Here is a 13,126-nt window from a genome sequence, read left to right on the forward strand (position 1 = left end):
TATTTTTTCTTTTTCGTTCTTTCTTGTCCTGTCTTTCTTTTCTTTCCGATCATGAATAAATACATAGATACATGCATATTAATATACGTGTATATGCGTAACCTTGAATGCGATACGGGGAATAAAATTACGGAGAACTTGTGAGAGAGCGATGCACGATGTTGAAAAAAAAAAGAAAAAAAAAAAAAACAAGAAAAAACAAGAAATAGAAACAAGAATCAAAAAATAATTAATCGAGTAAGTTTCAAATTATTCCGTTGTATATATCATGGTTATGCACGCTTCTACCCTAATTCTTTATAATAACCATATACAGAGACTGCTTGCACTTGGTGCATTTCGATTCGCCGGAGGCTCACCGCAGGAGTCAACGAATTAATGATGATTACACGTTGAAACCAATTACCCAAATCGTACCCTCATCCTTTTGATCCTTTCAAAGTCTCCGATTTTATACCTAATACCGGTGTTTTTTTTTTTTTTCTAATCTCATTCTTCAATTCATGCAATTTAGTTTTTTCAAATTTTAAATTCCTACACGTCCCCCCCCCCCCTCCCCACTATACAAAAAAAAAAAAAAAAAAACCAACAAAGTAGTCAGCAAGAGTATTTCACGTACCTGATAGATAACAAGTCGGACAAAAATCAATTTTATATTCCATTTCTGTTCGAAATTAATCACACATCAATTTTCTCATTTTTCGATAATTCTTACTATCAGAAATTTTATTTCTCTTTCCGATATCACGATACGTGTCAGGAAAATTGAAAATCTCTCTAACCTCCGGCAATAATTATTGTGCGGTAAGTTTCTACATTTTATTATGTACATAAGAAAGTAAATGTCTATGCAGTGTACTGAAGAGAATTGCAAAATGGCAATAAATCTGGTACGAATGAAAAAACTAAATAGACCAAAGAAATGAAAATAAAAATAAACTAACACACGTACGACTGAACGATCGAGAGAGCATTAATCATTTTTTTTACAAGCTTCGCTTACACGAAATAGTGGTAACATTTTTTTTTTTTCTTATCGACCAATTTGCAGGCTATATTTAGTTTGGACGCCGTGTTGAATATTCGGTCAGGAAAAATTGATAATATCGCGAGTAAAAGTATTTTAAATTCCAAATTTATTCGTCTATCGTTTGATTTGTTTGTTTTCTTGTTTTTTTTTTTCTCTTCTTTCCGCAAATCGTTACAAAATTCAAAAAGATGAAAGTTTGAAAACGAATAAAACCTTATTCTGTAATCATAATAAATAATAAAAAAAAAAACAAAAAAAACTTACCGGCACCCTTTAATAATAAGACAGAGCATTGAAACTTTGAGGATCTTCTTTTTACAAGGTTAACTTGAGATTTTTCAACTTGGAGAATAAACATCTTTTTCAACGATCAGTCTAAGGTACACGCATATATATATATATATACGTAGATGTAGGCCTGCGTGTGTATACCTATACATGTATACGTATAAATTGGATACGAACACCCATCGAAACGGTGAATAAATAAACAATGGGGGATTTTATCGGGCCATTAGCCGGGCGGAGCTTCGCGTCTATTTCGAATTTCCTCGGTGGATCGATTCATGCATCTTGATGCACCAGAAGAGGAGAAAGATAAGACGCAACACGAATCGGCAATTCTGTTCGTGAGAGGAGGAATTCTCATCTCTCTTCTCGATTCTCCTTCCAGTATCTGCTACTCAACGATTCGCGGTACGGCGCCACTTTCGACTCGTTAATTATATCAAACCGTTACTCGAGGGGCGGAAGTGAAATTTCGAATTTAAAAAGTTTCGAAAGCGCCAAATTCCGATTTTTTTTTCGTGGCGAAAGTTGAAGCGAAGAAATCAAAATCTGACGAAACGTCTGAGTTTCGAATCGTTCCGAAAGTTTAAGTTACGATTGAACAAAGTTCCTAAAAACAAAATGAAAGTAATCTTCAAACTTATAATATGCGTGGGGGAATTTTACGATTTGATAAAAAGTAATCAGGTCTATCATAAATTCATCGGTCGAAACGAAAGTAAATTGATTTCGTATCGCGATTTTTACTGAACGAACGAATGTTGCAAAAATATAATGATAAATTTCTATTTTTCTTGTTGTTATTATTACATCTTCTTTTTTGGTTTTTCTATTTTCAAATTTGGGCAGCTGTATTTCGATTCGAACATAACATTGCCTGTAAAGAAGAAACGAGTTTCTTCAAATTCGATCTTTCAGAACCTCGTGCATATCTGCAAATTCAATTTTAATCACTGATTTCAGAGTAGAAATAAAATTTCAATAATTGGAAAAAAAAAAAAAACATCGCCGTATAAAATAATGCTTATAGAACAAAATTTTATACATCGAGAGGTAAAATCTTTACACCAAAAGCTTGTAAATAATGTCCCAAAATAACATTTCTCACAATTTCGGTCAAATTTTACCGGCGTTATTAAGCTTTTTCTTTATCTATTTGTTTGTCTTGTCTTGTTTTTTTTTTTTTTTTTTTGTTTCCGTGTTTATTTTTTCCATGCAAGCGAATTCGCGCACGTGGAAGCGACGATATCACGGATCGCTTGCGCTTCTCGTACCTTCCATAAAAATCCACGACCCCATATACGGCTGCACGCGTCGTTTCCGCGTCGCCTCGAGGCGCCGGTTTCACCGCAATCATGACGCCGATTATCACGCGTTCGCGCCCAAAATATTCACTCCGGAATATCTCTGGTGTTGAATCCCTATCGCGTCCGACGTCAAGGAGGAACCGGATTTTCCCGATCCCTTCTGGCTACGCGCGGTCCTCGGTAATCGCCCCTGTTTTTTTTTTTCTTATTTTTTTTTTTTTTTTGCTCTCCGCTAACTACGTCGAGCCTCGCGGTCAGTCGACGATGAAGAGACGACGACGTTCAGGTGAAGCGGTTTTGTTTTGCCTCTCGTAACGAGGATCCAGATTGTCGGGAATTCCGTTTTTTAAAATGTAGTTTTCCTTGACATTTTCCCAGTTCCATTAAGTTACTAAAACCTAGATCGTTCAGCTTGTCAACTCTATATTCGGTTCAAATTCAATTCTAATTGACGAAAAATATAACGTACAACAAAATTGAGTACAAGCCAATTTGTTTTTTTGACGAAAAAAAAGGATATTCCGTTACCTCAAATAATCACTTCTAATTCCCAAGATATAAAATTGATATTTCCAGTTGTTCCACGACCAAATTAAAAATCCCCTGACATTTCCGAGTTTTCCAATCTTTGCAGGCGTTGTAGCCTTCACCCTGTACAAAATGATGGTTGCGATACTAAGAATTCGAAAAATTTTCCAATCAAATTGTCGCAACTTTTTATTTCCTTTTCGGTCCTGGGGAGAGGGGGGGGGGGAGGGGGTTATTTCAACCAACGACGTACAGAAGCAAAGCAGAAGGTGCGAAAAACAAGAAGCAGGGCTTCCTGAATTCCCTGAAACGCGTTGAGCCGAAAAAGAGAGCGAGGATGGCTCGCTTCGCTTCCTCGCCTCACCCTTTCCTCCCTTTCCCCCTTACGCCTGTCTGCCAAGCTCCGTTCTCTCACCCATTAAATCTCAATTGATCGAATGATACGATGCCTAGCCGGCTAGCAACCCTCGCTGAACGTTCGTCGTCTGCTGGATCGGAAAATGGTAATTGTGGGGATGAGAATATGAGAATGTGAAAACTCTTCCATTCTAACCCCCCCTCCCCCCTCAGCACGATTTCGGCCACGGTGCGACGAAATTACCAACGAAATTTCAAGGGACTTTATTGCCAATTTATTGTCTTCACCCTTACCTTACATATAATTATCATCGACGAATTGAAAACCGTTTGATAAAACTATTGTCATTGTTTCTTTTTTTTTTTTCTCTTGTCTTCATTCAATCGACACAAGTCTCGAGGCTATGAAAAAGAATTTTTTCAGCAAAATATGAGGTCGGGTGGTGGTATTTTTTATTTTTTTTTCAAATCCTTTTTTTTGTGAAAATTTAAGAACTTGGGAAGAATTGGAAATCTGGGACGGAAAAAAAAATAAATAATAATCAACAGCAAATACCGGGCCAATATAATCTTAGTTACGAATTGAAATAAATGAAAATTTTCCAATGTTTGATAGATTTTTTTTCACAATGGAATAATTATAACGTTTTCGTTAAATCAAAATTAGACTAGAACAAAAACAGAGATTTGCGATGGAAATTTGAGTAAATTCTAAAGTTATCTTGATGATCAATTCTTTCACTATTTTAACTATTTTTGTTAGTAAATAAAATTTAGCTATCCTCAAATATCTGCCTGGAAATGTTTCAGTCTTCGAATTTTCTCGCTTCAAAGACTAACTAGAGAATTTGCAATACTTGGTATATGAGGCATTGCACGGCGACTGTACCAATGTTGAATATCAGACTTTTTTGTATCATGCACTACAATAAATTTGCAAGTCGTCAGTCATGCGACCGTCTACGGCTCACTTCTTCCTCAAATCAGTATATTATATCCCGAAAGAGGAATATACCTAGTCTGTCGACTTGCATCCTCCCGTTGGCAATTTTAAAAAATTTACACTCAAGAGCTGAAGTGTCTACGAAGTACGTCGAGTGTGAAAGAACAAATAGAAATAAAAAAAGAAAGTTACGGTGAAATAAATACAACAGCTAGCGGCAACAGCAGTGGAAAAACAAAACAAAAAAAAAAAATCCCCAGCACGTTATGCTAGTTGCCCCGAAGCTGTTCGAGGCTGGCTTCAGAAATGCAGGTTTACCCTTTTCTCGGACGAGTAAAGGAGGTGCAAAAATAAATATACCAAGAGAATAAAAATGCAGAGTACGAAATAGAAGGAAACAAAAAAAAAAAAAAACAAAGAATTTGCAAAAACGAAGGAGAAATGGGACAGCACGAGACAAGGGAGAGAGAGAGAGAGAGAGAGAAAGGGTGACTGCTGCACGCGTGCAGCGGCAACGCCTCGAGGTCTCCGTGTCGTTTTCTCCTTCTTTCCTTCTCTCGCATTCAAAGAACCCGAGCCGTGCTTCGAATAACGTTATGCCCCTTACTTCAGAGCGCGCATTCGCAGGTATGTATAAGGTTTATACCTAGATGCGAGAGCGACGAGACGCTTGTTCCCTGTTCTACGGTTCAATTTTTCCACCTTTTTATGTCGTAGTTTTGTTTTTTTTGTTACTATTTTCTCACTCTTGCTCTCTCTCTTTCTCTTTCAGCTCGCGGCTTTTCCATAAACAATTCCCACCGTGAATTCTCACCGGATTGCACTCTCTTATATCATATACATGTGATGTATATGTGCGGATGTACAGCATCAACGTGGCGAGTTGCATCGCATCGTCGTCAAACTTCTGGCTGTCACGATTTTGTACATACATATATGTATAAGGTGATTCGTTTCACATTTCTTATTCGCAATTATATTTACCATTCTTCTTCTTTGGCATCTTGTAGAGGGACAAAAGATACTCGGGATAAAATTGCGATATGTAGTAGTTGTTAGTTTTCACAATTTTTATCAGGTATAAAAAAGTGACGGTTGAAGTGGGAGGAAAGGGAGAAAATTATGACAGACATTCAACTGATCTATGAACGTAAAAATAAATCGAAAGTTTCCGCACGATGATCAGCGGGTGGCTGAAACGGTTATTCAGAAAGAGGCTGAATAATCAGCGACGAAAGGTTTGCTATATTCTGACAAATTTTTAAAATCAATCGATGATAAAATTGCGGACTAAATCACATAAACCAGAGTTTCGGTTCAGCGCCAATTTATACCGAGAATTCTTGTTTAGTTTGAAAGCATAGTCAACTTCGGAAAAATTTTACACGCATGGTAGGTAGAGTGACCGATGCGTAGCCGCCTACCATGCTATTAAAATTTTTACGACGTTGGCTACGCCTATAAACTAGACGAGTGGCAATTGTCGAGAGAGTCCTTGCTACAAGAATTCTCAGTACAAGCAAGCCTGCAGCAATCCGAACGAGCAAGAAACGTGCAAAATACCGTGTTGGTAAACAAATCAAAAGCAAATTAATCGTACCGATTGGCTCAACGGTGAAAATTCCCACGTTGAAATCGACACTTCGCAGCTCAGCATCCAGGGCCTCGTTTCTGCGGCGTTTGGAAACTCGGAATCTCGGAATCTCGGAACTGGTACCACAATTAATCGCTGAACGTGTCCCCTCGCTCCTGTGAAAAGCATAGAAATCGATTAGTATCGTCGTTTAATTTACAGGCCATCCGTGCATATTTAGTGAGGCAAGTAAGAAAGGCGTTTCAGTGTTTTATAACGCAGGTTTTATTACACAGAACAAAAAATCAATTTTGGACGAGGTCTATTCGTCGGTGAACTTCTGTAATATCTGACTGCAGTGAAGAGAATTTCTCGCATTTTCACAGATTCTTATCGGTGCTTTTCACGTACGAAGCAAGAACGTCGTCCCAGCAGAAGAGCGTTAGGCTCGAGCAGCTTGGATGTTCAGGGTAAACAATTGCAGGCAAAACAGCGTGAATCTCGGTGTCGATCTACTGAAGTTTGTTCGTCGCAGAGATTCTCGTATGAGAAATTTAGAGAGAAATATCGCCGTTTCATTGACCTTTTTCAGTCTGCTCCTCTCGTTTATGAGTGATAAACGACGTACAGAATATGTTATACAACGATACATGAATTTCGCAATGAAAGGTTGTCGATGTTTTGCAGAGAATGTGAAAACCATAATTCTACACATACATGGCATAATAATACAGGCGAAACATGAAATCAGGCGAAAAGACATAAACTTACACGTTATTGCGTCGTATCGCGTTCTCTTCGGTTTGGCGTCTTGTTGTGAGTGAAGTACGCCGCAGCTGCAGTCGGCCATTTTGTGTTGTCGCTGACATTCACCATCCGCAGCCCCGAATCACAGAAGATAATAACCGGCGATTGTTCTCGCACCTTCGACAATCCTCTACGACGTACGAAACGCGGTTGATCAGTCCGAAGTATTTTTCGGAACGTTGCGACTGCCAAAAGTGAAGAAACACTCCGTTTGTCCGACAGACGCGAGCATTTCCGTTAGACACACGATCAAGGGCAGCGCCACTACACGGGGCTGACAGATTGTGAAACAAGGGACGATGTTATTGTAGAGAGGATAATCTCCGAGCGTCGTTCAAGCTCGACACGTCACTCGGTTTAAATTGTACACGTAATTGTATTCGTACCTGCGATGTGTTCGACGTTATTCCATCAAATTTCTCGGAGCGATGCAACGCCTCTCGATTCCCCTCCGGCGTTCGGTGATGAGTGAAGCTCGCCGCGGCTGGCCGGCCGATCGTCAGATTTTTCTCGAGCCACATTCAGCCTCCCCGGTAACAAAACCACGGCAGATACCGACAGGTGAATTTCCCAGCTTCGAGAATCTTCTACGATGTGCCAAACGCGATTGATCAGTTCGAAGTCTCCTTCGAAACGTTGCGACAGCCGGAAGTGTAGAAACTCTCGGTTTGTCCGGGATACGCGAGCATTTCTGTTAGATACACGATCATGGGTAGCGACGCTATACGGGGTTGACAGATTCTAAGACAAGCTACGACGTTATTGTCGAGAGGATAATCGCCGAGCGTCGTTCAAGTTCGACACGTCACTCGGTTTCATTTGAACATGGAATTGTTTTCGTACCTGCGATGTGTTCGACGTTATTCTACCAAATTGTATCAGAGTGTTGCAACGCCTCTCGATTCTCGTCCGACGTTCGTCGATGAGTGAAGCTCGCCGCGGCTCGCCAGCCGATCGTTAGATTTTTCTCGAGCCACGTTCAGCCTTCACGGTAATAAAACCCTCTTCGAGAATCTTCTACGACGTGTGCTAAACGTGGTTGATTAGTCCGATTGAAAGTGAATAACATCCCCATCGTTACGCGTGATAAACAAACTCGAAAAGAACTGACGACGTTGTTATTGAATAGAAAATGGCCGTGTGTTGGTGAGACGCGACACATCATACGGCGTGACTTGTTTTGTATGTCAAGTAAGTACTTACGCACCTGTGATTCGCTAGACGTCTTGCCATTGATTGTGAATTAGGTCCCGAACGTGCTCGGAGTCTGGTGTTGAATGAAGTGCGTCGCGGCTGGTCGGCCAATCTTCACATTGTTATTCTCGTGTCACATTCAGTCGCTAGAATCACAGCGGATACGCACAGGTGAGCGTTCTCACACCCTCGATAATTTCTCACGATGTACGAAATGTAGAATTGATCATTCCCTGTGTGTTAGAGTTGGTGCGTCGCATGTACATGCATATTCACTTGAGCAAGCAGAACAAGTTACACCGTGTGATATTTCTCGTTCGACAGCATGCGACCATTTTGTTTTCAATAACAACGTTGTCATTTGCTTCCGAATTTGCTTGTCACGCTTGTCAACGACGGGGATTTTATTCACTTCCAGCATCCGGTGGACAACTTCAGATTAATCAAACGCATTTCACACGTCGTAGAAGATTCTCAAAGATGCTAAAAAACTCACCTGTCGGTATCCGGTGTGATTTCGTTACAGTAGAGGCTTAATTTGGCTCGAGAAAAATCTAACGATTAGTCAGCCAGCCGCGGCGAACTTCATTCATCGCCGAACGTCGGAGGAGAATCGAGAGGCGTTGCATCGCTCCGAGACGTGTTTGGACCCGCATTGATGGCAAAACGTCGAACTCATCGCAGGTAAGAACACATTTACTAGAATAAATTAAACAGAGTGATATATCAAGCTCGAACGACGCTCGGCGTTTATCTTCTCGACAATAACATCGACGGTTGTTTTGTCGTAACGGCGCTGCCGTCGATCGTGTATCTAACGGAAATGCTCGCATATCCCGGACAAACCGAGAGTTTCTTCATTTCCGGCTGTCGCAGCGTTCCGAAGGAGACTTCGGACTGATCAATCGCGTTTGGCACATCGTAAAAGATTCTCGAAGCTGGAAAACTCACCTGTCGGTATTTGCTATCATTTTGTTACCGGGGAGGCTGAACGTGGCTCGAGAAAAATCTGACGATCGGCCGGCCAGCCGCGGCGAGCTTCACTCATCACCGAACGCCGGACGAGAATCGAGAGGCGTTGCAACGCTCCGAGACATATTTGGCGAAAGAACGTCAAACAAATCGCAGGTAAGAACACAATTACGTGTACAGATTAAACCGAGTGACGTGTCGAGCTTGAACGATGCTCGGGGATTATCCTCTCGACAATAACATCGTTACTCGTTTCAGAATCTGTCAGTCCCGTGTATCGGCGCTGTCGCCGATTGTATCAAACGGAAATACACGCGTATCGAGGACAAACGGAGTGTTTCTTCACTTTTGGCAGTCGCAACGTTCCGAAAAATACTTCGGACTGATCAACCGCGTTTCGTACGTCGTAGAGGATTGTCGAAGGTGCGAGAACAATCGCCGGTAATTATCTTCTGTGATTCGGGGTTGGGGAGAGAGAATGTCAACGATAACACAAAGATGGCCGACTGCAGCTGCGGCGTACTTCACTCACAACAAGACGCCAAACCGAAGAGAACGCGATACGACGCAATAACGTGTAAGTTTATGTCTTTTCGTCTGATTTCAATGCCTCCTGTGTATTATTATGTCATGTATGTGTAGAATTATGGTTTTTACATTCTCCTCAAACCATCGACAACTTTCCATCCCGAAATTCATGCATCTTTGTATAATATATCCTGTACGTCGTTCATCACTTATAAATGAGAGAAGCAGACTGAAAAAGGTGAATGAAGCGGCCTCGTCCAAAATTGATGTTTTGTTCTGTGTAATAAAACCTGCGTGATAAAATACATTTTTTTCACCCCCGTCACCAAATATGCAAGGATGGCCTGTAAATTAATGCACGATACCAATCGATTTCTGTGCCTTTTACAGCAACGAGGGGACACGTTCAGCGATTGATTGTGGTACCATTTCCAAGATTTCGAGTTTCCAAACACCACAGAAACGAGGCGCTGGATGCTGAACTGCGACGTGTCGATCTCAACGTGGGAAATTTCACCGTTGAGGCAATCGGTATGATTAATTTGCTTTTTATTTTTCTGGTGATAGGGTACTTTGCACGTTTCTTGCTCGTTCGGATTGCTGCAGCCTTGTGTAAATTGGCGCTGAACCGAAATTCGGGTTATCAGTGGTTAATATGATTTAGTCTGTAAGTTTCTCATAGATTAATTCTAACAAATTTCTCACAACATCGCAAACCTTTTACCATTGATGCTTTAACCTATTTTTAAACGATCGTCTTAGCGACTTGCAGATTATCACGCACGTATTATTTATGTTTCTTCTCCCAGTCAATTGAGTATACATAATTATGTCAACCCTCGGTTCTTACTTCTTTTTTTCTGCATAGTGAAATTATGCAAAAAAAAACACAAAAAACACAACCCCTTGTTTTATTAAATTTCTGTGTCTCTTTATTTAGTTATTTGTTTCTTCAACGTGCGGCACATGAAACTAATTCCCGGAGTACTTTTCTTCTTCTTCTGCTCCCCTACTCGCAGTAGGAAATAATTTCTGCTAAAATAGCGTACACGATAAAAATTACCAAGTCTTCCATGTACATAATAGCAACGGAATTTCTTTTTTAAATTGCATCTCGATGCACTTTATTCACACATGTAAGTCAGGAAGTCCAATATTAGTGCATATCAAATTTGACTATCGACCAACCCCCTTCTCTTTTTGATTCTGTTGGTAATATTTTAATACATTCCTTAGGACAGAGTTACTACTAGGTATTTTTTTCATACCTTTATCTCGAACGTATTTTGCGATGTCAAATTTTCATTCCCTACGATTTTAGCTGCACAAAATCTTCTCAAGTGTGTATAAATAATAACTTCTGATCGTTAAATCCTATCGTCAAAGTTAAAAATTCAAAGTGTCACTATTGAAATGCACTTTTTGTATAAAATATTCGATTTACAATCTACAACGAATCTTTGCCTCAAGGGTTGAAAAAATCGAATTCTTTCATCAAAGAAAGTCAGTCATTTCGCACATATTCCTGTGAAATCTAGGCAGGTTTTTTACCATCTCGTTTCATGAAGAGAAAAAGTAAGATGCATCTATATAAAAAAAAATGAACAAAGAAACAAAATTTCTGCATCAAATTCCATAAATCAAAACGAGAACTGGTGAATTCGTTTGTTACTTCACTTCTCTCCATTATTCCTGCCTTCAAAATTTTCTTCAAAGCTTGCAAGCCAAGCACACAAAGCAGGCTGCGATGTTTCACTCAACTTCTTGTGTGTATCTTCGGCGTCCAGAAGCGCGATTCGCGATTGCTTAGCCTAAACCGAACCCTTAGCGAGGAAGTAAAACGTTTCGTTCCGGGTCGAAGAGGCGAATCGAAAACCGGGAGAGCGCGAGACGTCTGAACGTAGCTGCCGCTCCGTATAGCATTAAGCGTCTTAATCGTTCGCTAATCCTAAATACACATCGCCGTTTGCTCTGAAACTTACTGACAAGGATCCCTCGCCTCCCATCTTTCAAAGGAACAATCTTACGCTGACTAGCTGGCACGCTACTGCACACCGAATAATTGATTCAAGTCTGGCCGAGCCCGGGAGATTCCTACCCAAATACCAAATACCGAATACCGAATGCCCTATTTGCGAAAATAACCGAGGTGGTCGACATTCGGATAATTCCTAAAGGTTCACTCAGCCCTGAATATTATTTAATTACAAATTTCTCTGTTCTCATGTATAATTTAACGAGGAACGTAGAAGTTTTTTAACATCACGTTTCGATTTTTTCAAAAATAAGAAGGAAGTTATTTTGTGGTTACACCGAAAATGAGAAGTTGACAAGTTGAAAAAAAATTTTATGTTCGACGATATCTCGAAAACGAGTTAAACGGATTTAAATGAGTTTTTTTTTTTTTTTTTGTCTCAATCGACGCGAGTTTTCCAAACTTAGAACTGAATAGATTTTTGCTTTGATCGATTCAGTTTTCAATACTTGAATAACGAAATTCCTAAAAAGTGAATAAAAATGATTATATCTTGAGAATAGATAAATGGATTCGAATTAAAATTGGTCTCATATGATTTTATTGACTCACTGATCACGAGTCTTAAGTCAGATTTGCAAAATTTTAAATTTGCGTATTTCAATAGGATAAAAAAAAATTAAAAATATTTGAACTTGTTGAAAATTGATATTCGAAGGTTTGTTGGGTCGCTGATCGCGAATCTGCGGTCAGATTTGAGAAATCCAAAATGGAGAATCGAAATAAAATCCCAATTAATTTAAATCTTGATTTCGAAACGATTCGTGAAACGTTGTTCAAGTTCCCAGAATACGAGTATAATTGTCGTATTTTCCAATTTCTGAGAGTAAGGTAATTCAAAAATGCATTTGATGGTTAGATTTTCTTCTCTTTTTATTCGCCGTTCTATGCTTCAACTTTCCTTCCCCAATAAATTTTCTCACTTCAGGGGATCTGTGTTAATAAATAATTTGTCCATCCACCTCGCAAGGGATCAGATTCGAAAGATTGTGCGACGTAGCTTGTCCAGGAAGGTCTACCAACTGACCGCGGTTCAATCTTTCGTCAGCGAACTTGTGCATAATATATCCAGAAAGCGGTGAACCTTGAGCTCCTCCATTTCCTGACAGTAACCCTCAAGCCCCTCGGTTTTCCCCGTCGGCTTCTCCTGAAATTTCCTTCTAAACTATGCAGCAAGAAATTTTAGTCGCGGTACTGAAATAAACAGAAGACTGAACCTGAAAAAAAGAAAAAAGAAATGAAATTGGTGCCCGAGATCAATAGACTCATCTTTGTTTGAAATAAAACAAAAAAATAAAAAATCATCAACAGAGAAAGATTGATTATTATTTTTTGATTTTAAGTGATACGAAAAAGGATCTGCATAAATTCTTTGAAGAAAAATATTTGACACGCGTATAACCCGTGAATAAATTGAATTAGAATTATTTCAGATTTTTCAGCTTGTTTTGAAGGGGTGTCAAAATCGATTTGCAATTTGGATAAATAAAAAAAAAGAAAAAGAAAATGCAGTGCGGTAGGCTCTAAAACGCTTCTCATTTGTCAAATTGATTTCCACCTCATA

At 39.6% G+C, this 13,126-nt stretch overlaps 1 protein-coding gene and 1 long non-coding RNA gene across 3 annotated transcripts in view; one reads left to right on the forward strand and one right to left on the reverse strand.

Moving 5' to 3' along the window:
• LOC107223199 (hemicentin-1) overlaps window positions 1-7,278 on the reverse strand; it is a 117,764-nt gene extending 110,486 nt beyond the window's left edge. The window contains exons 1-3 of one of the 2 annotated variants that reach the window (XM_046745073.1): window positions 7,220-7,278; window positions 6,798-7,107; window positions 6,054-6,202 (exon numbers count right to left, since the gene is read on the reverse strand). In XM_046745073.1, coding sequence (XP_046601029.1) covers window positions 6,054-6,202; window positions 6,798-6,895 — 247 coding nt within the window. In that variant the 5' untranslated portion in view covers window positions 6,896-7,107; window positions 7,220-7,278. The remainder of the gene's footprint in view (window positions 1-6,053; window positions 6,203-6,797; window positions 7,108-7,219) is intronic. The other variant, XM_046745072.1, reaches the window with a different exon arrangement.
• Window positions 7,279-9,054: 1,776 nt separating this feature from the next.
• LOC124295380 lies at window positions 9,055-10,042 on the forward strand. Its single transcript, XR_006905326.1, has 3 exons — window positions 9,055-9,155; window positions 9,258-9,576; window positions 9,918-10,042. It is a non-coding gene; the product is annotated as an uncharacterized LOC124295380 (long non-coding RNA).
• Window positions 10,043-13,126: the final 3,084 nt, after the last annotated feature.

The sequence above is a fragment of the Neodiprion lecontei genome, chromosome 7, assembly GCF_021901455.1.
Source record: "Neodiprion lecontei isolate iyNeoLeco1 chromosome 7, iyNeoLeco1.1, whole genome shotgun sequence".
NCBI lineage: Eukaryota > Metazoa > Arthropoda > Insecta > Hymenoptera > Diprionidae > Neodiprion > Neodiprion lecontei.